The 27,007-nt window shown below is 44.7% G+C and overlaps 1 protein-coding gene across 1 annotated transcript; it reads left to right on the top strand.

Annotated features, from left to right (window-relative positions):
* Positions 1-22: 22 nt before the first annotated feature.
* Positions 23-27,007, top strand: NDUFB5 (NADH:ubiquinone oxidoreductase subunit B5). Its single transcript, XM_029615537.1, has 6 exons — positions 23-236; positions 6,650-6,735; positions 8,883-8,949; positions 10,079-10,140; positions 24,499-24,605; positions 26,821-27,007. Exons 1-6 carry the CDS (start codon positions 53-55, stop codon positions 26,939-26,941), a joined length of 627 nt encoding a protein of 208 aa, XP_029471397.1. The 5' UTR covers positions 23-52; the 3' UTR covers positions 26,942-27,007.

The raw sequence follows: 27,007 nt of genomic DNA, 5'->3' as shown, positions 1-27,007 counted from the left end.
GCGGGAGATCCGCCACTGCTGCCCAACCCACTTCCTTCCGCCCACAGTAAATATGGCCGCCCTGGGTTACACAGCGAGGAAATACCCAGAAGCCTCTTTGGCGTTTGCCTCAGTGACCATGGTGGGGATGAGCCTCCTGCGCTCTGGTGCCGCGTTCCTGGGCCGGCTGAGTCCCGGGAGGTGGGCAGGCTCCGGCGGGAGCTGCTTGACGCGAAGGTGCCTCAAAATTGGCAGCGGTACGGTATCCTGGGGGAAGGCGTGGACCCCAGAGACAGGACCACGCTTTTGACCTTGATGGGGATTATAAAGGCGGGCCCTAGGGCTGTATGGAGCTCCTCTGTTGTAATAAGGGGGGTTCCCTAGGAATTACTGAATCGGAAGGAACGAGGGTGCATGAGGAATGCTTAGAAGAGGAATAATATTATGCTGTTTATTTTGTCAGCCCCCCCCCCCCAAAAAAAATAAAAAATTCAAGGTGTGTTGAAGGATTTGAGAAGCCTGTCTAAGTACTGAAGTAGGATCTGTCGCCTGTGGGGCTACCTATTAAAGGGGCCGATGCAATACAGTTCGCTCGGCTGAGTGCACTGTTAACCTGCAGTCAGATGCAGGTACAATAAGAGCTAATCAATCACCTAATGCAATAATGGGATTAGCGCATATTCAACGTGCATCCAACGCGGAGTGAATCTGATAGGGCTCATCATATACAAATGCATGTGAATGAGGCTATTAGGCATTCACTCCCGAAGTTAAAAAAAAAAAAGGTGCTCTTTATTGCATCTGCCCCAAAGTGCAAAAGGTTTTCTACAGAAGGGAACATCTGGCAAATACACCCAGAAATGCTAAAACTTAAGTATTTTGTGCAAAGTCCCATTTTGCAAAAAACCCCCCCAAAAAACAAACCTTTGCAAAAGGATGTTTTGCAATATTAAATGTTTACACATAGTCTGCTATGCATGAAAATGTAAATCCTACGTTAATAAACTGCTGCAAAGCAAAATCGTGCAGAGCAGTGGCATAGGCCTGGGTGGGTTGTGACCCATCCAATCAGGGCGGCCCGATACCGAGGCATGAAGAGTGGCCACTGCTGACTCTTTCATTGTGATGGCTGAAGAAGTTATCCTGCTGGTCGAAGCAAGACTGCCTCAGGAGCCCATCCCCATGGCTGCACAGAAGGGGTTTGGCGGTGAGCCCTGGTGCGTGCATATGAGCCTGGGCGTGAGGGTGTGATGTGTGTGTAAGGGAGTCTGTGAGAGAAAGCATGTGTGTGTGAGAGACAGGAAGGGAAGAAGATAGGAGCAAGAAGAAACAAAAAGAAAAGTGACCCTGGAGAAAGAATTAGGAAAATACTGATAAGGGGAAAGTGGAAAAAAGACCTGGACTAACTGATTAGAAAAATAAAAAGATCAGACAACATAGGTAAAAAAAAAATAAATTGAGATTTTAGCAATTGGAATAGGCCATCTTTGGGTATATGCATTTTTTTATAATTTTGTATTTTGTTCTTTAGCTTTCCACTGTTCAGAGTCTGGTTTCTCAGGCTTTCTATTTCGGTTTTGTTTGCATGTTTCTATTTCTAAATTGTAGTCCCTTATTTCTGTATTAGGTAAATGTTGGTATGTGTTCTGCCTGTGTGTGACTAAGGTGCAGTATTGCTGCTAGCGTGTAGTTTCTCTGTAGGGATTTGTAGTAGTAAAGCATGTTGTCTTAATGTTCTAGGGCCTGGTGTAGTATTTGTATTTCTTCTTTTCCATAAGGTTGCTGTTATTTGAGTCCTGAGAGTCAGTGTGTATGGCAAGGTGTTTGTGGTATTTCATAAAATGTTTAGCAGTGGAGGTTTTTTTTTTTCCTTTGTGAGGTGACCCTCAGAATTTTAATATAGCTTTTTTTCATGTTTATAATGTGAACTGCCATGGTTTTACTCTGCACCTGTTCTCATGATTATTGCTTTTCCTAGCCTGTAGCCAGATGGACTCAGGACCAATGGGTATAGTGCTCTTCTGCTAGCAGATGGGAGATGGATTTCAAAGCTGATGTCATTCTAGATATACCCCTGCAGTAACCTCAGCTCTTCAGTATCTCTCCGTCTCCTAGCAGATGCGGACACTATCCCACACACTAGAATAGTGTTAAGAATTACAGCAAAGAAGAAACAAAATTTACCTTAAGGAAGGTCGAGCCCCACTCTCCTGCGGTGATACCTAAGGGTCCCTCCCCCAGTCAAGAATTCCTGAGGTGATCTCCGATATCCCTCAGAGGTGTGCCTTGGTCTGGTAGCCGGTTCCCGGCGTGGACTTAGCCCCCAGTGTGGCTGAAAGGCAGCGGGTGCAGAAACAAGTGCGGCGGTGAAGGTAATTCCCTCTCCCCCCACAGCTGGAGACTGTCCGACACACGATCGGAAAGCGCTGAGACCAGGTAAGAAAAAATCTTTAAATTCAGGTCTCCGGTCTCCAGAGCTTGGATTGCTGTACCGAATCCGTCCCCAGTGAGGTTAGAAGGGAGCACTGATCAGGTTGAGCAGCCTTGGTTGGGCTAGGCCCCGATCCGGTGCAAGGGTCCACACACGTGGAGACCCTCGGGGGGGGGGGCATCTTACGCATGGGGGTCGTTGGCGCCATCTTCCTTTCCTGACTGGCGGTACGCGCAGGGCAGGCCGGGCGGCCGATGCGCCTAACTTGCGTGCGTCCAATACAGACGGGTGCATAGCTACGCACACAGCGGTGCACACAACTAAGCACGTCCATTCGCATAACTACACGCACAGCCGCGTTTACAACTGCACGCTCGCAAACACATAGAGACAGTGGCACCGGTGCCCAAGAAGGCCAGAAGGCACGCTTTTTGCACAGCCTGCCACATAAGAGCCGCGTAGCCTGAATTGGAGTCCTGCCTGTGTCAACATTGTGAAGAAGCCAAGGGGGAACCAAAGCCTGGTACCTTACTGTCGGGATATGGTTCCGGAACTACTGACGATAGCTCCTCGGACCCATGCATCTCCGAGGTGGCTTCTCCACAGGAGGGCACCTCTGGGGCCCCTACTCCGACTCCCCCTGGGATTAACATGGACCCATAGACCAGGGTTTCAAGCCTTCGTTCAGGCGCAATCAGCCCCAGCTGTACCCCAGGCTCAACCCATGCTGGAAGCATAAGATCCTCCCAGCCCGTCTCAGATGCCTCAAGACATGTCTCGCCAAACCATGAACTTCCCTAACAGGGCCCCAGACACGTCAGTCCCTGGAAGAAGGAGAAATCCCTCCAGGAATGGAATCATACCAAACCATGCTTCGCTTCTTCCACAAGGACGAATTGCCAGCCCTTGTTTCCCAGACTCTGAAGACACTGGGTATTCCTGGCACGGACCCTATGGCGGAACTGGGTATTCCTGGCGGAACCAAAGATGGAATAGCGCCCCAACAAAATATGGGGCGCTATTCCATCTATTTTATTGTTCCCAAGAAGGAAAGATCTTTCCGGCCCATCTTGGATATAAAGGATGTCAGCCATCATCTGCGGGTACTACACTTCCGCATGGAAACTCTTTGCTCCGTAATAATGGCAGTACAACTGGGAGAGTTCTTAACCTTCCTGGACCTCTCCGAAGCCTACCTTCTATCCCAGTCCATCAAGATCACCAGCGCTTCCTGTGTTTTACAATACTGGGTCACCATTACCAATTCAGAGCGCTGCCCTTCGGCCTAGCAACCGCCCCCAGAACTTTCACCAAAATCTTGGTGGTCGTGGCGGCAACACTGAGGAAGGAAGGGATCTTGGTATACCCTTACCTGGACGACTGGTTGATCAGGGCAAAGTCTTCGGCAGAGAGCTGGCAGGTGACCAGCAGAGTCAAGAACTTACTGCAGGAACTGGGTTGGGTCGTGAACACGGGCAAGAGCAGTCTGCAGCCCTCTCAATCTCTAGAGTACTTGGGGGCCCATTTCGACACCAAACAGAACAAAGTCTTCCTCCCACCCCCAAGGAGAAGGAAGCTGATGGAACAATTATGACGATTAATGACCAATGCACGCCCCAAGGTATGGGACTATCTTCAAGTCCTTGGCCTCATGGCATCAACCCTGGAGGTCGTCCCGTGGGCAAAGGCCCATTTGCGACCGGTATGGAACATAAACCGCCTGGAAACTCGAGCAGTCAGACTAGCATGCTTGCGATTCAGCCACAGACTCCGAGGCAAAGCGATTCGAGTAATGTCGGACAACGCAACAACAGTTGCTTACATGAACCGCCAGGGAGGAACCAGGAGCCAGCAGGTGTGTCTGGAGTTAGATCCTTTCATGGCATGGGCGGAGATAAACCTACAAGGGATCTCGGCCTCCCACATCGCAGGAAAAGACAACGTCTCAGTAGACTTCCTCAGCAGAGAGACCCTGGACCCGGGAGAATGGATGCTGTCGACCACAGCCTTCCAACTGATAGTAAATCGCTGGGGCTTCCCAGCCATGGATCTACTGGCAACCTGTCTCAGTGCCCAAGTTCCCAGGTTCTTCAGCCGCAGATGAGAGCCACACTCCCAAGGGATCGATGCTTTCATCCAGACTTGGCCAGAGGAAGACTTACTGTATGCCTTCCCCCCATGGCCACTACTGGGCAAGATCATCCGCAAGATGCTTAAACTGGGAGAGGATTAGTTAAATTAGTTAAATTAGTCAAATTAGTTGAACCAGTTCAAGTTTTAATCAAGTTATTTAAACAAAGATGTATCCACAATGATTTTTTGAAGAGAATACTGAAGAGCTGAGGTTACTGCAGGGGTATATCTTCTAGAGTGACGTCAGCTTTGAAATCTGACTCCGTCTCCCATCTGCTAGCAGAAGAGCACATAACCCACTGGTCCTGAGTCCATCTGTCTACACTAAGGAAAACGAATTTATCAGGTAAGTAATTTCTCCAATGTTATTGTAGTTATGGTGATCTCTGCCTTTCTGGAAATAGGATTTGAGAGAATACATTGATATTGGCTTTATGACATAATTGATTGCATCTGATGCTTGTGTTCTTTGTTTTTCGCCTGATCCTTGTTTTATTAATTGCAATATAAAATAATTTGATACAGATTTAATAAGGAATTTTTAACATTGATAAGTGCTTGAAATAGTTGAAATATTCTAAAAAGTTTGTCATGTTGCATAAAGGCTGTTGTAGACTACTTAGAAGCCCATTGTAAGATGTATGCTAAGGCATTATTTATCACTAGGAGTACAACTAGTAGGGTTCACACTTGTTAACCTTGGTCCCACCCAAAAACTCAGTTCTGGCTATGCCTCTGGTGCAGAGCCACTCATTAATGGGAGAATTTGTGAAAACAGTTTTCATAGTCCTGTTTCAATTCAAAAATAAAATAACTACACCTCATTGAGGTGTAAGGTTTTATTTTTGTGGCAAACCCAGGTTCAGGTGCATGGTAGGGCCTTGTGGCTCATCTGAAGGCTTCACCCCACCCATAGATTTCACAGACTTTGGGAGTTCATGTGGGCCCTCCACCCTCCATTCTTTGTCCATAAATATAAAAAAAAAAATAGGCTCATTTATGAGGCCTCTCCCATTCCCCAAAATGAGTGAAAGATCCAATTTGGATCCACTCTCTTTACCTCCCAGACTTGCCCCAAACTTACTCCATAGATATAAGGGTCTAGGTGCATGAGTGATACCCACGCATTCCTTCCCCACCAGCGCCATCTTGGAAAATGGCACCAGCTGATCCCATGCACACCTGGGATGGGGCAAAGTAATGCATAAGGTCGACCAGCATCGTTTTACAAAATGGCGCTGGCAAAGTAGGTGCAAGTAGAGATTGCTGCTGCCGGCAGCATCCATCTGTGGGGTAACCTTGGGTGGGGTGGAGCAGGGCAGGTTTGACCTTTCACTCATAAAGGGGATGTGTCCTGATAAATGAGTTTTTATTTTTATGACCTGCAAGCGGTCAGATTGGAGGAATCCACATGAAACGGGGGCCATGCGACCCCCGTTTAACATCACGATAGCCCCTGAGGATCCCGGGCCACCATCGTGCATTGCCGTAGCTGAGAATGTGCAAATATTTCTTGAGAAGGTTTGCTATGGATGCTTATGAGCTCTGAGCTGATTGGCATCCCTAATTGACTTTTCGCAAAAGCGAGCCTGTAACCAGTGGAAAATACCGTGGGTTAGGAGATTAGGGTTGACCATGAACTTCCCTTCAAAAAGTGCTCACCATGCCCTGCATTTCAGCGAATGACTTAAGGCACAATTCCCAGCATATACTAAGGGTTCTTCTGTGGGCAAAACAATTTCCATCCTTGTTTAGTTTGATGGGATCTAGGATTGCTATTTGCCACCTATTTAGGTACTGCAGATGTATTCAAGAGATCTTTTGAAGTTCAGTATCAGTGTACATCTTGTTTTTTGCTTTTTTAGTTTTGAGATTCGCTGATTCTTCCTACCTGTGACTTGCATAAATCCCCCATGGCTTTCCTCTGCTTAACCTCGTCCAATTCTCTTAATTCTTGCTTTTATTGTGGAGGCACGAAAACAATATAGGCTTGATGTGTCCAAAGAATTGACTTGTTTTTTTTCATTGTCCATTTGTCAATTGTATTTTTTTTAATTGCTGTTTTCATTGCACAGTTGTAACATAATAAACTGGTTAATTCTGCAGCTCCTGTACGACATGGCAGCCATGAAAAGAGACTCTTTTTTATCCAACCCTCGACATTCTATGATAAAAGATTTCTGAAACTGTTGGTGAGTTTATTATTCTTTGATTTGTAATTGAAACAGTTACATTACAGTGCAGCAGAATAAGTATAAAAGAAAACAATTGCATTGCCCCAAACTGATTATCGTTTGTGACTTGCTTTTTCAGGCCTGAGTTCAAAACGAGCTACAGAACAGAATTGTTCTATACTGTACAACACAGATTATACAAACTAAGTACTATAGGAGCATTACATGGGTATAGTACAATTATATATAGGGATGTTTGTTTTAGGTGTTCGTTTTATTTTTCCTGAGAATTTCAGTGTTAGAACCATAAAATCAGTGGAAAAATGGCTTTGTTATAACAAACAGGAGAAAAATAGGTGGAAAAGTAACTTATCCATGGATTTATTTTTTTATATTGACATTTTTATGAACAATAACAACATAGGGAACTTCTTTTTCAGTTTTTAATTATAATATAGTCCCAGCTAGCTAGAGCAGTGGGGGTGGTACAGTGAGGTTGGTATAATACAGTTTCTAGTCAGAATCAGGTAAGCAAATATAAGCAGAGTACCCAGTATCTGTTTGCATATTTATCCATAAAACCCTGAAAATGTACACCATGGTGACATTACTGCTGGTTATCCCTCCTAGCTTAAATAGTCTGTGATTCAAACAAATTTCCAGGGATACCTACTGGGTATGGCCAGGTCTTGGATGGCAGACCTCAAAGGAGTACTGGGTACAGCATTAATAGCTCTGGAGGTGGCATTCTTTTTTCTGAGCCAGATTGAATCAGTACAGCAGTAGAGTACAAGGGAGTACTCTCCTTTTGTGTTAAAGCGAATCAGTAGATTGAGGCCCTGTGCATGACATGGCTAGTTAATGTCTGGAACTGTCTGCAGAAGAAGACATGTAAATGTCAGTGTAATGGCTATATTCTAACATATATTGTATGGACTGATTTGAAGGTTTGAAAGAACAAATTTAGGATTAGAAAAATCCCTGCCATTTCACTGTGTATAGTGCCTTGCAAAAGTCTTCATGCTCTTGTACGTTTTTCACATTCTGTTGGCTAAAAATGGCAGATCAAAAGGCATTAAAATAGATGTTTATTTCACTGATCTACGCAATATATCCTATGCTTTCATCATGCAAGAACAATTATAGAAATAATCCCGAAAATATTAAGAAAAAAACAAAAGTCTTGATTGCAAATCTTCACACCCCTTGACTCAATACTTGGTGGAAGCCCCTTTTTGCAGCAATAACCACGAGGATGAAGACTTTTTTTTTTTTTTTTTTATATGAGGCCCTGTATGTCCCTTGTTAATTTTAATTGTATAGCGTTTTGGATAAAGTGCTCTACAAATAAAATATAGCTTACCCTTGATATTTGGTTAACAATAGATACTGTTACTGATGTATACCTTAGAAACGTTACACATAGTTAGGAGAAAGGGCTACCTTCTCCCCAGACAACATACGTGGAAGTGTTAGGAGATCCTTATCTCCAGGGCTGGAGGGGGCCCTCCCATAAGATACCACGTATGTTGTCTGGGGAGAAGGTAGCCCCTTCTCCTAACTATGTGTAACGTTTCTAAAGTATACATCAGTAACAGTATCTATTGTTAACCAAATATCAAGGGTAAGCTATATTTTATTTGTAGAGCACTTTATCCAAAACGCTATACAATTAAAATTAACAAGGGACATACAGGGCCTCATATATTAAAAAAAAAAAAAAAAGTCTTCATCCTCGTGGTTATTGCTGCAAAAAGGGGCTTCCACCAAGTATTGAGTCAAGGGGTGTGAAGATTTGCAATCAAGACTTTTTGTTTTTTTCTTAATATTTTTGGGAATATTTCTATAATTGTTCTTGGATGATGAAAGCATAGAATATATTGCATAGATCAGCATTGTTTGGCATGGGTAACGCCCTCCCTCGTTGCTCCCTCCATGGGCCTGAGTGCACAGGCCTGGCTGGCCCTAATAGATATGGAGTCCAACCTTGGATTTCTTGCTTTCTAGTACTATGACTTGAGTCATGGGGCTAGTCCTGCCATACATATTTCCTTTGAAATTCTCAGATTGTAAAGCTGAATTAGTGGGTGTGGATGGACAGACCATGTGGTCTGTTTCTGCCGTCATGTTTCTCTGTTAAATGCTATTACTTTGTTCTTAAACAGAGATACTACATTTTATTAACGGGAATACCAGCGGCTGCCTTTATAATTTGTGTCAATATATTCGTTGGTAAGTATAATTGTTTAAGTTTTCACTACACTGTATAAATTGCTTTCAGTGCTTGTACATGGAAATACAGATATGGCCAACTGGTGGAGTGCATGTTTTCTGAATTCTTTATTATGGAAATCCAGACAGCCAAGAGGATGAAGGGTTGGTGTGAGGAATCCTGGCTTCAGTAGGCTGGAGCTAGCTAATTATCCCAGTAGACTAGTAGTATTAAACATGTGCCCACTGGCACAACCAAAAGTAGCAGGGGCCTGTTGGATCCTTAGAAAAGAGGGAGGAGGATCAGGGCAGGCAGTTCACAGATTGGTTTCAATGCAGACACTTTCATTGATTCCTTGCCATGGATAAACCAAATGTTGCACATACCTTCTGTCTGTGCTAGTCGCAAAGAGAACTTTCTGATGTACCATCTGAATCATGTGTGAGGATATTTTTGGTCACCGGTCCTATTCTTTCAACTCTGTACCAGTAGACTTGTGGGCTATAAGTTATTAAAATCTTTTTTTTATTTAGTTGGATATTACATGATTGGACTGATGCAGCTTTCCTTATCGGATTATCTAGTTTAGTGAGGGGTTTTGTTTTTTTTTTCAGTTTCAGGATGTCTTGTCTGTTCTTAACTTATGTGTAGTTTTGTAAGCCATCTAGAGCTGTTATCTAGACGGCAAATGCATTTTGAAATAAATAAAATAAATATTTTATTTATTTCCATGCTATCCAAGTCCACTTTAAGAACATAAGATAGGACACGTTGAGAGTGGTCCATCGAGCCCAGCGTTCTGTCTGACAGTGGCTGGTGCAGGTCCCATGGAAGAAAGCAGCAGCTCTGTGTGGTTGAAGAAACATGTGTAAACATGAGAAAGTTGGAGCCCACTGTTATCTTTGTTTACTTGCTTACTGGATAAACATATGGCTTCTCTCCTTTCAAGCACATGTTCTGTGGTTACTGAGCTTGAAATCCTCATCGTTCTTAGATCAAGTTGCTTAAAGGTAGCATGGAACTGGGTTCTGTAGCTCAGAAACATGACTGGCTTTTGTTCAAATTTTGCACAAATTCGCCAATAGATGTTTACACTGCGTTTTTTTTTGTTTTTTAAATTAAAAATCCTATTATATTCTCTTCCATTAGGTGAAGCAGAACTTGCGGAGATTCCTGAAGATTATGTTCCAGAGCACTGGGAGTACTACAAGGTTAATGCAGTAAACTGTTTTTGACTGTCTTGGCTAGCCAGTATCTTCAACCTAAGTCCAAGCCTAGAAGAAAGAAATGGTGCAGAGATATGATTGTCCTTAAAAAGGGGCATTCAAGTGACACCCTGATAAAACTGGGGACAAAGATGCAAGAATACAGCAGATTTCACTTTTTTTTTTTCAGTGGGGAATATCTAGCTTTGAAATTCAAGACTCCCTTTTTTTCCAGCCAGGCCACACATCTACTGACTAACCTTTAGAGCCCTTGAGTTATCCTACATTATGCTGCTGGCACCATCCATTTTGTGCGGCAAAGGAATGATATCAGCAAGGCCTCCTCATTGTGGTCAGTAGGGGGCTTGCCGATGTTGCCAATTGTGCTGCTGCAGCAGTACAGAATGGATGCTTAGCATAGCAGCTTAAAGCCATCCTCAGTACAAGTTAACTCACCATCCAATTGAGTTTAAAACTTGGGTGCCTCTCGGGATTTAAGATCAGTGTGGAGAATTCTAAAATCTTGGATATTTCACTTTGAGTCATGATTAGGGGACATTTTCCCCTATAAATCGGCATCCTGAAAACTAAAATACTTGGGTATATTCATTGGTAACATCAATGAGAAACCACTCCTTTTGAACTATATTCCTTTAATTGAATGGATTGGGAAAGACTTGGCGAAATGGGAGGCTCTCAGCATATTCTGGTTTGGACGGATAGCCACAATTAAAATGAATGTCCTACCTCGGCTATGCTACCTTTTTTTCATACCATACCTATCCCAGTTTTGAGCAAGTTATTTAAAGTGTGGGAGAAGTGAATTTTTTATTTCATTTGGGAACACAGACCACCTTGGGCTGTGCACACAGTTTTATATCAGCAAAGATCTAGTAGTGGTGGTTTGGGTGTACCTAATTTGTGATGGCATTATGTAGGCTCTCGGCTATGGGCTATCGTCGATTGGTACAAGGTGGGCCAGACCAAGCAATGGGTAGTTTCTTAGCATCCAGTCAGATGAAGCCAGAACAAGTGGGTTATGCACCTCTACCAGCAGATGGAGATGGCACGAGCTGACGTCACAGTACATATACCCTTGCAGTGACATCAGCCTGCCAGTATTCCCCGTCTCTAGCAGATGGTGGACGTACATCTTCCCACTGGGGATTGCTTCATTTTAAAGAAAAGGAGAATTCAGGAAATAAATTTGCCCCGCTCTCCTGCGGTGATACCAAATGGTCCCTCTCACAGTTGAGAATTCCTGAGGTGACTTCTGTGGTCCGTTGGCTGATTTTTCAGCCGGCGTGGACATAGTTGCTTGAGCAGCTGAAACGCAGCGGGTGCAGGAAGCCGAGCGTGGTGGTGACAGCACATGCCCTCTCTCCCCATAGCCGGAGACTGTCTCTGAGCTCAGCCAGGTAAGGCTGAGCTCCGATAAGAAAAATTTTTTTTAATTATGCACCCACATTAAGCGCTGTTTCCCTCTGCTCTCAAGTGTGCTTAAGTTTTTTGTGTGCTTAATTTTTTAGCTGCCTAGGTGTGCAAACCTAAGTATTGGACACATAATTTTTGAGTGCCTAGTTCAGCGTGTAAAAAAAAAACAAAACAGCTAGACAAACGCCTCCGGCCGCCACTCAGCGCACCGTCAGCCATAATGGCACCTGTACGTAAAGAAGCTTAAGCGTCTTTCTCTTTGCACTGCTTATCATATTCGGGCATCTCAAGCAGGAGTGCCTGCTGATTTGTGCCAGTGCTGATTGGAGGCTCAGGAAGAATTGTCTTCCTCTTATTTCATTAAGCCTGGTTCTTCCCAGCTGGATGTGGGTCTGGGTATAGGTGGGGCGCCTGAATTTGAACTCTAACTGGTTCCTCAGCAGGGGACGGTAGCTTAGTGAGTACTCCTCAGACTCCTCCTGGTCTGGATTCCTCTATGTTTTTCATGGGTAGAATTTTTCCAGGGTTTGAGAACTTTTCTTCAGGCGTAGTCCTCTGCCCTGCCAATATTCCTCGGGCAGAGGAGCAGGTAGAAACGTTGCCGAGACCTTTTGTTAAGCGCCGGTGTACTCCTAGAGCAGCAGAGGAACCTGTGGCTAGAGATCTGGATGGCATGGATGATGACACTGATCTTGCCTCTCTTGAGGATGGTGAAATTCCCCCTGGGTTAGAACTGTATAAAACCATGTTATGGTTCTTTCTTAGATGAACTTCCAGCTCTGATTTCCCAGACCTTGATAATGCTTGGAGTTCCTGGGGCAGATTCAGTGTCTGAGCCAAAGAGAAATCCCATTTTGGTTTCCTTGCATAAAACCTCTTGTTTTTTTCCCTGTGATGGAGGCCATTCAAGTATTGATCTTGATTGGGATGCTCCAGAGGCTAATTTCAAAGGGGGTCTGATTTTGGAAGGCCTGTACCCTCTGGAGCCAGTAGTTTTCCGAAGATAGATGCACTTGTGTGTGCAGTCTCCAGTCTACTTCCGGTGGAATGAGGAGCAGCCTTGAAGGATGCTCATGATAAAAAGATTGAGACTATCCTTAAGCAAGCATTTGAAGCTGTGGCAGTGATTTTGCTGATCGCTTCTTGTTCCTTGGTGGCTCGCTCGTTTGCTTCTGTCCCAGGAGGTCGATGACTCTGACACTGAGGTAAATTTCAGGGCAGTTATGGAACTAGCTGCTGCTTTCTTGGCAGATGTGGGCTGTGATTTGGTCCGCACTTCAGCCAGAAGGATTGCTTCGATAGCAGCGGCCAGGTGTCAATTATGGTTGAGAAATTAGTTGGCCGATGCGATCTCCACGGCTAATCTCGCTTTCGTTTGACGGCAAATTGGCCAATAAGTGGAGCGAATCTCCAGTTCCTCGATTGCCGGAAGATAAGCAGGCGCAGTGCTCCCTAACATGAGAGATCATGCTAGAGGATCCAAGCGTTTTTGACCTTACAGAGCAGCGTCCTTTCAGAGGTCTAGACCCTTTAGTAGGTATCAGTCCTTTTGTCCCTGACAACCCAGAAGAGGCACAGGCTCAGATAGTGGTGGAACCTTCCGAACCTCCCAATGAAGTTTTGCTGACCCACCCCCGGGAACAGGAGATAGGCGATGCCTCTCTTTTATCAGAGGTGGGTCGAAATCACAGATCAGTGGGTCCTGGAGGTGATACGAGAAGGATATGCGGTAGTTTTGCAGTGTTCCTCAGGACATGTTCATGGAGTCTCCCTGCCATGCCCCACAGAAAAAGCGGGCAGTGGGAAGGGTACATTGGCAAGGCTCCTCAGTCTGAAAGCTGTGGTTCCAGTGCCCACATCTCAAGAAAATATGGGGCGATATTCCATTTATTTCGTTGTGTCAAAAAAGGAAGGCTCTTTTCGTTCTATCCTGGACCTCAAAAGCGTCAGCAGTCATCTGCGAGTGAAGCATTTTTGCCTGGAGACCATGCGCTCGGTGATAATGGCCGTGCAGTCGGGGACATTTCTGGCCTCTCTGGATCTGTATGACACATCTTCTCATTCCCATCTGAGTAGAACATCAGCGCTTCCTGTGGTTTGCAGTTTTGGGATGCCGCTTTGTATCAGGCGCTCCCACAGCTCCTATAACCTTTTCCAAGGTAATGGTGGTAGTTGTGGCAGAGTTGAGAGAGGATGGAATCCTAGTATGCCCATATTTGGACTACTGGCTGATTTCGTGCCAAGTCGCTGGAAGAGAGTCAACTGGTGACTCACAAGGTGATTTCCCTGTTGCTGGAGCTCGGCTGGGTGGTGAACCTAGATGAGTAGTCTTTAGCCTACTCAGTTGCTGGAATACCTTGGGGTTTGGTTCGACATGAAGCAGGGCAAGGTGTTCCTGCTGGAAGCTTGAATTCAGAAGTTGCTAGCTCAACTCCGTCTGTTGTTAAACACTCAGCGCCCGACCGTATGGTTTTACCTGCAGGCCCTTGGCTTAATGGCGGCGATCCTGGAATTGGTACCATGGATGAGGACGCATATGTGTCCTCTTCAGCACTCCCTGCTGTTTCCAGTGGAATATGCAATCCCAGGACTATTCGATTTGGCTCCACCTGCTGATGGAGATCTCCTGAAGAGGGATCATCTACGGAAGGGAGTTTCCCTATCACCACTGGACTGATGGGATGGGGTGTTCACTTTCAGGAGCTGACATCGCAAGGGCGCTGGAGTGTGGAGATGTCTCTCTAGAACATCAATTGGCTGGAAGCCAGGGTGGTCCAGTTGGCATGTTTACACTTTGGCAACAGGCTGCAGGGTCAATCGGTCTCACGAAACAATATAGGATAATGCAACGACTGTGGCTTATATCAGCAAGGAGGTACCAAGAGCCAACAAGTGTCGCAGGAAATAGATCAGCTTATGAAATGGGCAGAGGTGCATCTCCAGAATATCTCAGCCTTGCACACTGCAGGCAAAGACAAAGTAAGAGCAGACTTTCTCAGCAGGGAGAATCTGGACCCAGGAGAATGGGCATTGTCCAGCAAGGCGTTTCAGCTGATTTGGGATTGCTGGTGTCTCCCGTTCCTAGACCTGTTGGTGACTTTGCGCAATGCAAAAGTTCCATGATTCTTCAGCCGCAGAAAGATCCAAAATTATTGGGGATCGGTGCCCTAGTGCAGGAGTGACCGGAAAACAAGTTGCTGTATGCCTTTCCTCCATGGCCCATGTTGGGCAGATTGATTCGAAGGACCGAACGCCACAGAGAGTTGGTGTTCTTGGTTGCTCCAGATTGGCCCAGGAGACCAATCTGTGGAGGCTCTTGATGGATTTGCCTCTTCGACTTCCAGCACACAGGGACCTGTTCTTCACGAAGATCCGACTCAATTTTGTCTTATGGTATGGCCCTTGAAAGGGCTTGCTTGCTGAAATGTGGATACTCTGGCAGTGATTTTCACCTTGCTTAGAAAGTTCTCCACTTCCTTGGCCTATGTACGGGTTTGGAGAGGGTTTTGAGGCCTGGTGTGAGGATCGAGGTACTCCTTCCTTCCTTGGTCAAGATTCCGCTCATTTTGGAATTTTTTGCAGGATAGCTTGAATAAAGGCTTGGCTCTCAATTCCTTAAAGGTACAAATCCTTCAAAATATAGCAGCCAGAATACTCACAGGAACTAAAAAACACGAGCACATTACTCCAACACTTATATCACTACACTGGCTCCCAATAAAATTCAGGATAGACTACAAAATACTATCCATACTACACAAAATAATATACGAAAAACAAACAAACTGGCTAAGTACATCTATAAAACTCCACTCACCAAACAGAAACCTCCGCTCTACTAACAAAGGTCTATTAAAAATTCCACTTGATCGTTCCAAACAACTTGCCTCAACTCGGAAGAGAGCCATATCCTAGGAAGTCCCAAACTCTGGAACTCCCTCCCAACCGAACTTAGAACACAACAAAATTTAAAAACCTTTAATAAAAAAAAAAAAAAAAAAAAAGAACTAAAAACTTGGATGTTCACCAAAGCCTACCAAAACACCTAATGACTCTCTGTAACTACTTCACTCCCTACTGGCCCTATATAAACATATTGAACCAATGCAAGCACGTAATATAACCTGTACAGTTTGAAATCCGAACTACGTTTATAACGCCTATATTAACTATGTTAACAATCGCTTGAACCTTTTGAACACAATGTTAAACTTCGAAACTTTCTAAACCATTGTTATGGCAATAACTGAACGACGGTATATAAAACTTGATAGATAAATAAGTAGTGGCTCTCGCCTGTTTCAGGGTTCAATTAAATGGTGGATCCTTGTTGGCTCATCCTGATGTGCCCATTTTTTGAAAGGAGTGAAACATCTTCATCCTCCTTTGTGATTTTCATTGCCCCTATGGAGTCTTAATTTGGTTGTGGATTTTTTTGGCTGGCGACCTTGGTTGGTGACTTCAAAAACTGTGTTCCTTGTAATGTAGTGTGTCCAAACTGTAGGCCTTGTCTTGCCAGGTGCCATTACCCCAAGTGACTCCAGGGGTGGTACAGCTGCATATTGTTCCATCCTTTTTACCAAAGGTGGTCACTGAGTTTCACTTGAATCAGTCCATCTCTCTGCCATCTCTGGACAGAGAGAGATCTGTAGAGGAGTATCATCTATTTTGACCCTTGGATGTCAAGAGACATATTGACAGGTATCTAGAGGTTACTGAGCCTTTGCAGAAGTCAGATCACCAGTTTGACCTTCACAGCAGTACTAGACAGGGAAAGCCAGCCTCGCTGGCTACTTTAGCTTGCTTGATGAAGGAGGTAGTCATGGCTGCATACGTGGATGCTGAGAAGCAGTTACCTAGCCAGGTTAGGGCTCAGGCAGTGTCTTGCGCAAGATAGATGATTGTCTCCCATCGACATTTGCCAAGCCTTTTCCAGGTATTATCGTCTGGACATGCAGGGCCGGGAGGATGTAGCCTTTGCCTGTGCACTTTTGACAGAACCACGGGCAGCCTCCCACTCTATTTGGGAGTAGCTTGGCTACATCCAACTTGTTCTGGATTCATCTGACTGGAGGCTAAGAAATGCGAAATTACTACTTACCTGATAATTTCAATTTCTTTAGTAAAGTCAGATGAATCCAGCTTCTCTGCCTCGGCTGCCAGATGATCCTCCTGTGTGCTGACGTATTACCGGACTTACTGATAAGCGTTACATTGATCCCTAGACTAGGTTTATTACTTTATCTGAGCTCATTGTTGACTGTGTATTGACTTGGTTATCTGTTTTTAATGTAAGTTTTTTGCTAGTCTGTCCACATTTGCTTTTGAAGAGAATACTGGCAGGGTGATGTCACTGCAGTGGTATATGTACTGTGACAGCTTGCTTTGACTCCTTCTGCTGGTAGAGGTGCATACCCCACTGGTTCTGGATTCATCTGTCTGTCCTAAAGAAAAGGAAGTTATCAGGTAAGATGTAATTTCTGAATATAGAGCAAATGTTAATGGGATCTATGCCACTGCATGCCTTAATGTGGCAACCAAAACAGACCTGGCAGTCTTTACTGGCAATGTCCCCTGTACCACTAACACGATAAGCGTTTGGTTTCAGTTTAAACCTAGAATAATTGGACAAAGGGAGTATCTTTACCGTTCTACCCTCTTTCATAATGTGGATTTCTTTCCAGGTTTATCATCCAGGATGTCAACTTTTTAGAAGGGAAATCAATTACACGGGTGGAACATATGGGGTAGTGGAGATCTTCTCTCCTTTGATCTCTTGAGGGAGAAATATGGTCTTCGAGTTAGATATCGTTTTAGATTGTTTTCCAAATTTACAATGAAAACACTACAACAGAAAAGGGTTCTTATGACTTGCATCGGGGTAAATCTTTATTTGAAGGAATTTGTGAGCGGGCAGACAGGTGCAAGGGAGTAATATCTAAAATTTATTCCTTGTTAAATTTAGATCTATGGGAGAAGCCAACACACATTAAAGCCTGGGAGGAAGATTTAGGGGAGGTTTTAACAGAGACAGAATGGGATTCGTCATTTTTAGCTGTCAGTAGGTGTTCAGTCTCAGATATCATGGAAAATGGTTATAAAGTTCTTGCACGCGGGTAGTTAACCCCAGTTAGGTTACATAAGATGTTTCCACAGGTATCTGATAAGTGATAGAGGGAGTGGGTGTGGAAGGGGACATTCACATGTACTGGGAATATCCACGTGTTTGTTTTTGGGAGGCAGTTTTTGCTTTGTTTCACACTGTCTCAGGAAAGGTGGTGGCCCGGTCACCTAAATTGCCCCGCTGGGTATCAATGATTCTCAACTATACAGTGATCTGCAATAACTTTTGCAACGGTTTTTGCCTAGCTGCTCGATATGAGTTGACATTTAATTGGAAATTGAAGGAGACTCCCTGCGAAGACTATTCTAAATACATTATGGGTAGATTTTAAGAGGCGCGCGAACAGCCTACTTTTGCTTGCGCACCAAGACTCAAGCAAAAGTACGCTGGATTTTAGTAGATACGCGCGGAGCCGCGCGTATCCACTAAAATCCTGGATCGGCGCGCGCAAGGCTATCGATTTTGTATGGCCTGCGCGCGCCGAGCCGCGCTGCCTCCCCCCGTTCCCTCCAAGGCCGCTCCGAAATCGGAGCGGCCTCGGAGGGAACTTCCTTTGCCCTCCCCTCACCTTACCCTCCCTTCCCCTACCTAACCCACCCACCCGGCCCTGTCTACACCCCCCCCTTACCGTTGTCGGGGGATTTACGCCTCCCGGAGGGAGACGTAAATCCCCGCGCGCCAGCGGGCCTGCTGCGCGCCGGGCCGCGACCTGGGGCGGGTACGGAGGGCGCGGCCACGCCCCCGGGCCGTAGCCACGCCCCGTACCCGCCCCCAAAACGCGGCCGACACGCCCCCGAAACGCCGCGTCGACCGGGCACGCCCCCGACACGCCCCCCTCCGAAAACCCCGGGACGTACGCGAGTCCCGGGGTCTGCGCGCGCCGGTAGGCCTATGTAAAATAGGCTTACCGGCGTGCAGGGCCCTGCTCGCCTAAATCCGCCCGGTTTTGGGCGGATTTAGGCGAGCAGGGCGCTGAAAATCCGCCCCTATTTGAATAAGTTGACAATACACAGACTGAGTCAATTTGAGAAAGTTTGGGTTCCTTTTGAGGTGGGGGGCGGGGGAAGAATAATATGGACTAAAAGGCATATTTCTTAGTGTCCAGACAGATGAATCCAGAACCAGTGAGTTATGCACCTCTACCGGCAGATGGAGACGGAGCAAACTGACGCCACAGTATATATACCCCTGCAGTGACAGCCTGCCAGTATTCTCCATCTCCAGCAGATGGTGGACGTGTATTTCCCTACTGGGCATTGCTTCAAATTTAGAGGAGAATTAATTGGAGATGTGGATTGCCCCTGTGGTGATACCTAATGGTCCTTCCCCCAGTTGAGAATTCCTGAAGTGATTTCCATGATCCCTCAGATGAGTGCCTTGGTCTGGTAGCCGGTTATAGGCCAGCATGGATTTAGCTAATTAAGCAGCTGAAAGGCAGCGGGTGCAGGAAGCGGAGCGCAGCGGTGACGGTATATGCACCCCCCCCACGCACAAACTTGGGAGGCTTAGATTTTGCGCACAGGTACATTTTTTTTTTGGGAGGGGGGGGGGGCAATAGACAGAGTGAAGGGGGTTAGTTTAGAACTTCCTCTGGTCTCCGTGCTCAGCTCACCGTTCTGATGTGTGTTCCCGCTCCTGAGGGGGTTAGAGGACCTGGGTAGCCTGGCAGGTTGAGTGGCCCGGTTCGGCAAGGACTTGCTGTTAGGCTTCTTTTTTGTGCTCCACATGGTAGGCCGCGGCAGTATTTTGCCCACTTTTTTCTGCACGGTTGGCTGTCCTGTACAGGATCGTCCATGCGTGCATGTATCCTGCTATGCGTGCGAATTGTGCGTGTCTCCTGTGCGCGACTCTTACGCATATCGGTTGTGTGCCAAAGTTTGGAGCGGTGACGGTGTGCTTGGCCTTTTGACGCACAAACTTGGGATGCTTAGATTTTGCGCACATAAATTTTGTTTCAGCGGAGCTTAGGCTGGACACACATCTTCAGTCACCTGTTAAGCATACTGACAGATTAATGGCGCCAGTGGCTAAGAAACCTAAATGCTCTTCTCTTTGTGCTGCCTGTCATATTAGGATATTTTGGCCTGGCGTGCCCTCTAACTTTTGCCAGCGCTGCTTAGAGGCTCAGGGAGAATTATCTCCACCTGATTTTACTAATCCTTGGTCTTCCAGGGCTTAGTAAAATGATGGCCTGGTTAAGGATATGTCAGGAGGGACACCTGATCTTGGAACGTCTTTAACTGGTTCCTCAGCAGGGAATGGTAGCTCAGTGGGTGCCCACTTCTGCCTTTTTCTTGGGTAGAGTTTTTTCAAGGATTGCAATCCTTCCTTCAGACACTGTCCAAGCCTGTCAGTTCAGATCCTTGGGCAGTGGCTTCAACCTCTTCCGGTATGACATTTAAGCACCGAAGTACACCTCGAGCTGCAGGTGTACCTGACAGACATCTGGATGTCATGGATGATGAGGCAGATCCTGACTCCCTGGAGGATGGGGAAATCCCCCTGGGGCTGGAACCTTATAGAACTATGTTGCGATTCTTTCATAGAGGTGAATTACTGGCCCTAATTTCCCAGACATTGAAGATGCTGGGGTCCCTCTGAACCAAAGAGAAATCTCATTTTGGTTTCTTTGTGGAAGGCCTCTTGTTTTTTCCCGGTTATGGAGGCCATTCAAGAATTTATTGATCTTGAATGGGATGCCCTAGAGGCAAATTTTAAAGGGGATCAGACCTTGGAGGGCCTGTACCCCTGGATCCAGTGGTGGGAGAGCATTGTGATCTGTGATAATGGCTGTACAGTTGGTGGAATTTCTGACCTCCTTGGATCTGTCCAAGGCGTACCTCCATATTCCTATCCAATTGGAGCACTACTGCTTTCTGCGTTTTGAGGTGCTGAGGTGCCGCCATCAGTTTTGGGTTCTGCCTTTTGGTCTAACCACTGCTCCCAGATCCTTTTTCCAATGTTATAGTGGTAGTGACGGTGGAACTGAGAGAGGATGGGATCCTTGTACACGTGATTTAGACGACTGATTGATTCGGGCCAAGTCTCTGGAAGAGAGCAAGGTGATCTCCTTGTTGCAGGAGCTCGGGTTGGGTGGTGAACTTAGCCAAAAGCAGTCTTCAGCCATCTCAGTCATTGGAGTATCTGGATGTGTGGTTCGACACGAAGCAGGGCAAAGTTTGTTGTTTTTTTTTTTTGTTTTTTTTTTCCAGAAGCTCATATTCAAAAGTTGATGGCTCAGGTGCATCTCTTGGTGAACACTATACGCCTGACAGTGTGGTCTTATCTGCAGGTGCTTGGGTTGATGGCGGCAACCATGGGTTGATGGCGGCAACCATGGGTGAGGCACATTTGCATCCACTTCAGCATTCCCTGCAGTCTCTGGACTACTCAGTTTGGCTCCACCTGCCAATGGAAGTCTGCTCTCACCTCCAGTGGTGGTTTCAAGCAAATCATTTGAGAAAGGGAGTCTCCTTGAAGTCGCCGACTGGTTGGTACTAATGACAGATGTGAGCCTCCAAGGTTGGGGAGCTCATTGTCTGTAACTAATGGCGCAAGGGCACTGGAATTTAGAGGAGTCTCTCTGAAACACCAATCAGGTGGAAGCTCAGGCGTTTTGGTTGGCGTGCTTGCAGTTCAGCTGCAGGGTTGAACAGTCCAAATAATGTCTGACAACGCAACAATGGTGGCTTACATCAATTGGCAGGGAGAAAACAAGAGCCAGAAAGTTTCGCAAGAGAGAGACCAATTTATCGAATGGGTGGAAGTGCATCTTCAGGAGATCTCAGCCTCACACTGAAGGAAAAGACAATGTGAGAGCAGACTTTCTCAACAGGGAGAGTCTGGACTTGTAGAATGGGTATTGTCGGACGAGGCATTACAGCTGATAGTGGATTGATAGGACCTTCCATTTCTAGACCTGCTGGTGACTTCTCGCAATGCGAAGGTTCCTCAATTCTTCAGTCGCAAGAGAGATCCGAAGTCCTTGGGGATCGATGTTCTCGTGCAGGCCTGACTGGAAGATAAGCTGCTGTATGCCTTTCCCCCGTGGCCCTTATTGGGAAGAATGGTTCGAAGGATCGAAGGCCACAGCGGGATGGTGCTTCTGGTGGCACTGGATTGGCCCAGGAGGCCATGGTATGCAGATCTGTGAAGACTCTTGGTGGAAACCCTCTTTAATCTTCTGCCGCACAGGAACCTGTTGCAGCAGGGGCCTGTCCTTCATGAGGATCAGACTGTTTTGTCTTACCGTATGGCCCTAGAGAGGGCTTGCTTGTTGAAGCATGGATATTCTACTGTACAAAGGTTCTCCACTTACTTGGGCTATGTGTGGTTTGGTGAGTGTTTGAGGCTTGGTATGAAGATCTAAGAATACATCATTCAGTTAGGATCCCATTCATTTTGGAACTTTTGCAGGATGGATTGAATAAAGGATTGGCCCTTAATTTCTTGAAGGTACAGATAGCGGCTCTTGCCTGTTTCAGGGGCCAGGTGAATGGTAAATCCTTATTGTCTCATCCTGATGTGGCCCTTCCTTGGTGTGAAACATCTTCATCCTCCTTTACAGTTACCGGTTTCTTTGTGGAGTCTTAACCTGGTGTTAGATTTCTTGACGGGCCCTCCATTTTAACCGCAACGTAGCCTTTCTTTGCAGTTAATGACCTTGAAAGTGGCGATTTGTTCTGTGCGAAGAATTTCTGAGCTGCAGGCCTTGTCTTGCCAGGAGCCATTCCTTTTGGGTGACTCCAGGGGTGATACAATTACGAACTGTTCTTTCCTTCTTGCCTAAAGTGGTCTCAAATTTTCACTTGAATCAGTCCATTTCCTTACTGTCCTTGGATAAGGAAAGAGATGCGGAGGAATACCGCCTGTCTCGTTCCTTGGGTGGCAAGAGACATTTTGTGAGAGATCTGGGGGTTTCTAAACCTTTCTGAAAGTCGGATCGCCTGTTTGTCCTTCATGGTAGGGGAAAACAGGGTGAACCAATTTCATGGGCTATGACAGCTTGCTGGATTAAGGAGGTCGTCAAGGCCGCGTATGTGGCGGCTGAAAAGCCGTTGCCCACTCAGGTAAGGGCTCGTTCCACTAGGGCTCAGGCAGTGTCATGGGCGGAGGTTAGATTGTTGTCTCCCATCAACATTTGCCAAGCTTCGATGTGGTCCTCCTTACACACCTTTTCCAGGTAATATCATCTGTATGTGCAGGCACGGGAGGATGCAGCCCTTTGCACGTGTTGTTTTGATTGGATCATGGGCAGCCTCCCATCCTGTTTGGGAGTAGCTTCGGTACATCCCACTGGTTCTGGATTCATTTGTCTGGAGGCTAAGAAATGAGAAACTACTACTTACCTGATAATTTCCTTTTCTTTAGGATAGATGAATCCAGCTTCCCGCCCTTGGCTGCCGAATGATTGCTCTATTGTCCTCCTGCAGGACTAAGAGTTTCCAGGGATTACTGGTAAGTGTTAATCCAGTCCCTAGACTAGTGTTAATACATTCTGTGTGAGTTCAGTGTTTCTTGTTTGAGTACGCTATTGGTTGTCTGTTTTTAATCATATTTTGCTGGTCTGTCCACTGTTGATTTTGAAGAGAATACTAGCAGGCTGATGTCACTGCAGGAGTGTATATATATACTGTGACATCAGTTTGCTCCATCTCCATCTGCTGGTAGAGGTGCATAACCCACTGGTTCTGGATCCATCTGTCTGTCCTAAAGAAAAGGAAATTATCAGGTAAGTAGTAATTTCTTACTGTTTTGACTTATCTTAATTTATTTTACTCTATTCTATTTGGAATGTGTTTTCTACATTGTTGTACTCGCTGCCTTTCTCATTACCCTCACAACTTACTGTTTGGGGGGAAGGGTTGGGAGGGGATTTATTTTCTCACTATTAATGTTTTCATTGTGTGAGTCTGGCACATATTTATTGTTATGCATAAGAGTTTTTAATAAAAATCTTAATGGGGAAAAAAAACAACTTGGGTGCCAAATTGGTGGCCTGACTGGTCAATTCACCACCTTAAATTTTGAGCTGAGTAATTCCTTTTTAGCTGAAGATTGACCAGTTCTGAACTGATGATCCTTTTTAACCACAAACTGGGACTGATATTTGGGAATATTGAAGCTGTCGTGCTTGCAGGAGGAAGATGGAAAGACGAGTCTATTTAGTGAAGGTCATTGTATCAGTTTTCAGCCAGTAGGATAAATGCTTACCATCCTAGTAGCTTCAGTGTATGAAGGAATAAACACATCCTGATGACAGGTCTTCGCCACACAGCGGTGAAAACAGTTTATACAGCAGGAGATGTTGGTCATGTTCAGACAATGCTCATAAAAGGCAATTAGACTTCAAAAAGAAGTTAATTAAAAAAAAATAGATATAAAACTTAGTTTGGAATCCAGACTCAGAGCAACTTTCAGCAGTAGGGAATCCTGAGGGATGGTTATTGTCTGAGAAGGTCTAAGATCTAGTCATTCAGCTGAGGCCATTGTCCATTACCTTATTTACCAGGAGGCTAATCTCCAGAACCTCTTTGTAGTTCAGTTAGACATTGCTGGGCATTAACTGTACCCTGGAGGTCGATCCGTTTTCCCCATTTGTCATAGTACACTCATGCTACCAGTGATTTAGCATAACCTGAAAGATCCTATTTCTCTTGGTGCATGGTAGCAAGAAACCTGTATTATAAACAAGTAATTCTTAGCTGCATGCAAAGTTTAACTATTCTTAAGGTACGCTGAGTGATGGCGGTATCATCGTATAGATCAGAATTAACCTTTTTTTGGTTTGTTTGCATTTTTTTAAGCACCCCATAACAAGATGGATGTCACGTAATCTCTTTGAACCTCCTGAAAAGACCTATGAAAAAATGATGGCCCTCATTGATATAGAAACCGGAAAAGCTGACCTCAGGTAGGAACAAGAAACTGTGCAAAGATGACTTATATTGTTGTTTTGTATGAACCACCTATAGCTGTATAAATGAAAATGCAGCTCTGATGACTTACTGGGCCTGTCGGACTCCTGCAGGAAGCTGGTGTCAGCCAAGAGCCCAGAAAATGTCATAGCAAAGCCCTCTCTGTCCACTTAGTTGCTTCTTGGAATGACATTATAATGCTGCCATAATGCTATACATCTCCAGAGGTGAAGTATCAACCTATCTAGTTCCTTGCTACTTAAGCATCCATCTTGCGTTACTTGATAGATTTTATTTGGCTTGCATTGTAAGGTTAAATCGCAAATGTCCAATGTGGAAAAATCAAATACACACACAGTGATACCTAATTCCACACAGAAAAATCTGAGTGAAAAAATTATTTATAAAAATGCACCAAACTTAATTAATTAATTAATATAAGGACCCTAATTTTTAGGGCAATACCATCGCAAAGCTTCAAACAGCAAAAAAACCTCATTGCCCAGCCCAATAATGTATAATCATTGGGCCTGTGTTGTAAATCACTCACTTTTTTTTTTTTATATATAAACATTTTTTAATGCATTTAAAATTAGTTTCTTATCTTTCGAAGCCAATGAACAGATAGAGCAATCCAACGTCCCAGTCAAGGAATCCAGCAACTTTTCAAATTTGGTAGTCTTCCCAGTTTCTCTTCTATGGAGCTGCGACTCAAAAAATATATATAACCATGCCGCCCATCTGTCAATACCCAATGCGTAAATTGGACTGGGTATCAAAGTCCAAGCCTCCTTCCTCAGGGGATCATTCATTCAACAGTGTTCCTCCAGGGATCGTTCATGCAACAGCTAGACGCACCACGGCTGGACAGACTAGTTAAATTACGAGAAGAGCATTGGGGTGCATCACCTTGATTGGAGCCATTTGAGTGACGTCAGATGCCCATTTGTCATTTATATAAAAAATTTTTAATGCATTTAAAATTCATTACTTATCTTTTGAAGCCAACGACAAGATACAACAATCCCACATCCCAATCAAGGAATCCAAAAACTTTTCAAATTTGGTAGTCTTTCCCGGTTTCTCTTCTATGGAGCTGAGACGCCAAAAAAAAAAATATATATAGATATATATTCCTTGATTGGGATGTTGGATTGCTCTATCTTGTCGTTAGCTTCGAAAGATGTAATGAATTTTAAATGCACTGAAAAATTTTTATATATAAAAAGGTGCGTGATTTACAGCACAGGCCTGATGATTATACTTTATTGGGCTGGGCACGAGTTTTTTTTTGCCGTTTAAAGTTTGCAATGGTATTTTATTTTATTTTATTTAATTAATTTTATATACCGGCAACCGTTTGCACATCGTGCCGGTTTACAGATAACTTACAACAATGGATATATAGGCAAAGCCTTTACAAGGAACAGTGTTTAACATAGCTCAGAAAACAGAGGGTCCTTGTATTAATTCATTTTGTTTGGTGCATTTTATTAAGAAATTTTTCACTTAGAATTTTCTATGTGGAATTAAGTATCGCTGCATAGTGAGGCATCAGTCTTAATTTCTTTTATTGATTTAGTTATTGTTTTTTGGGTTTTTTTTGCCTCTCTCTTGAAGTATTTTTACGTTTATGTTGATCTCAAGATTGACTTGTAATTTAGCTAGGTTTGTGTGTTAGTTTGCGTTATTGTTTATTTTATTTTGGTATTTTTATTGTTGCCAAATTGTGAACTGTTTTGATCAATCACACATTGCTAAGATGGTATAGAAATGTTTTAAATTAAAAAAAAAAAAAATCTCAGCCAGGAAAAGAACCAATCTTCTGCAGAAGCTGTCCTTCCTGAGCTGTAGTTTGTCATCTCTCGCCACCTGAGGGAGTTCATGTGATCTTGAAAGATCATTCCTATTGTTGTCTTTGGATAATTTTCGTGTTTCTCCAGTAAAAGGTAGAAAGGTCTCTGGACCTACAGGAAAATCTAGGCTGCATAAAGACTAATATGGCTGGTAGAATACTACATGCACATAGTAAAATTGATCTGTACAGCATACTTTGTTGTAAATAATATTGGATATATGCATTTCTTTTTTTTTTTACTTGTCCCTGGGAATGAGCAAGGTAAATGATCCTCTTGATTTCCATATGCCTCTTGTCCAGTTGTGTAAGTCTGCAGTTGCCACATGTAAATGGATCTCTTTCATCTGCTATAGGCTGAAGCAGCTGCAAGCACGCAGATTAATGAGGGCAAGAGGGGACGGACCCTGGTACTTCTACGAAACCCTTGATAAGAATCTCATAGATAATTCCCCGAAAGCAAGCCCTGATGAATGACACCACGTGATCAGAAATGTTACCTGCTGTATGCCAGCAATTTGACAATAAATTATTTGAAATATG

The sequence above is a fragment of the Rhinatrema bivittatum genome, chromosome 9 (assembly GCF_901001135.1).
Source record: "Rhinatrema bivittatum chromosome 9, aRhiBiv1.1, whole genome shotgun sequence".
Lineage (NCBI taxonomy): Eukaryota > Metazoa > Chordata > Amphibia > Gymnophiona > Rhinatrematidae > Rhinatrema > Rhinatrema bivittatum.
The sequence above is the reverse complement of the archived record's forward strand: the minus strand, read 5'-3'. Positions and strand labels throughout refer to the sequence as shown.

Bases quoted from the DNA above. Each gene is read 5' to 3' on its own strand.
- NDUFB5 (XM_029615537.1), top strand. From the start codon at position 53: ATGGCCGCCCTGGGTTACACAGCGAGGAAATACCCAGAAGCCTCTTTG. The intron at 237-6,649 runs GTACGGTATCCT...TTAATTCTGCAG, and splicing joins GTGCCTCAAAATTGGCAGCG to CTCCTGTACGACATGGCAGC. The intron at 24,606-26,820 runs GTAGGAACAAGA...CATCTGCTATAG, and splicing joins ACCGGAAAAGCTGACCTCAG to GCTGAAGCAGCTGCAAGCAC.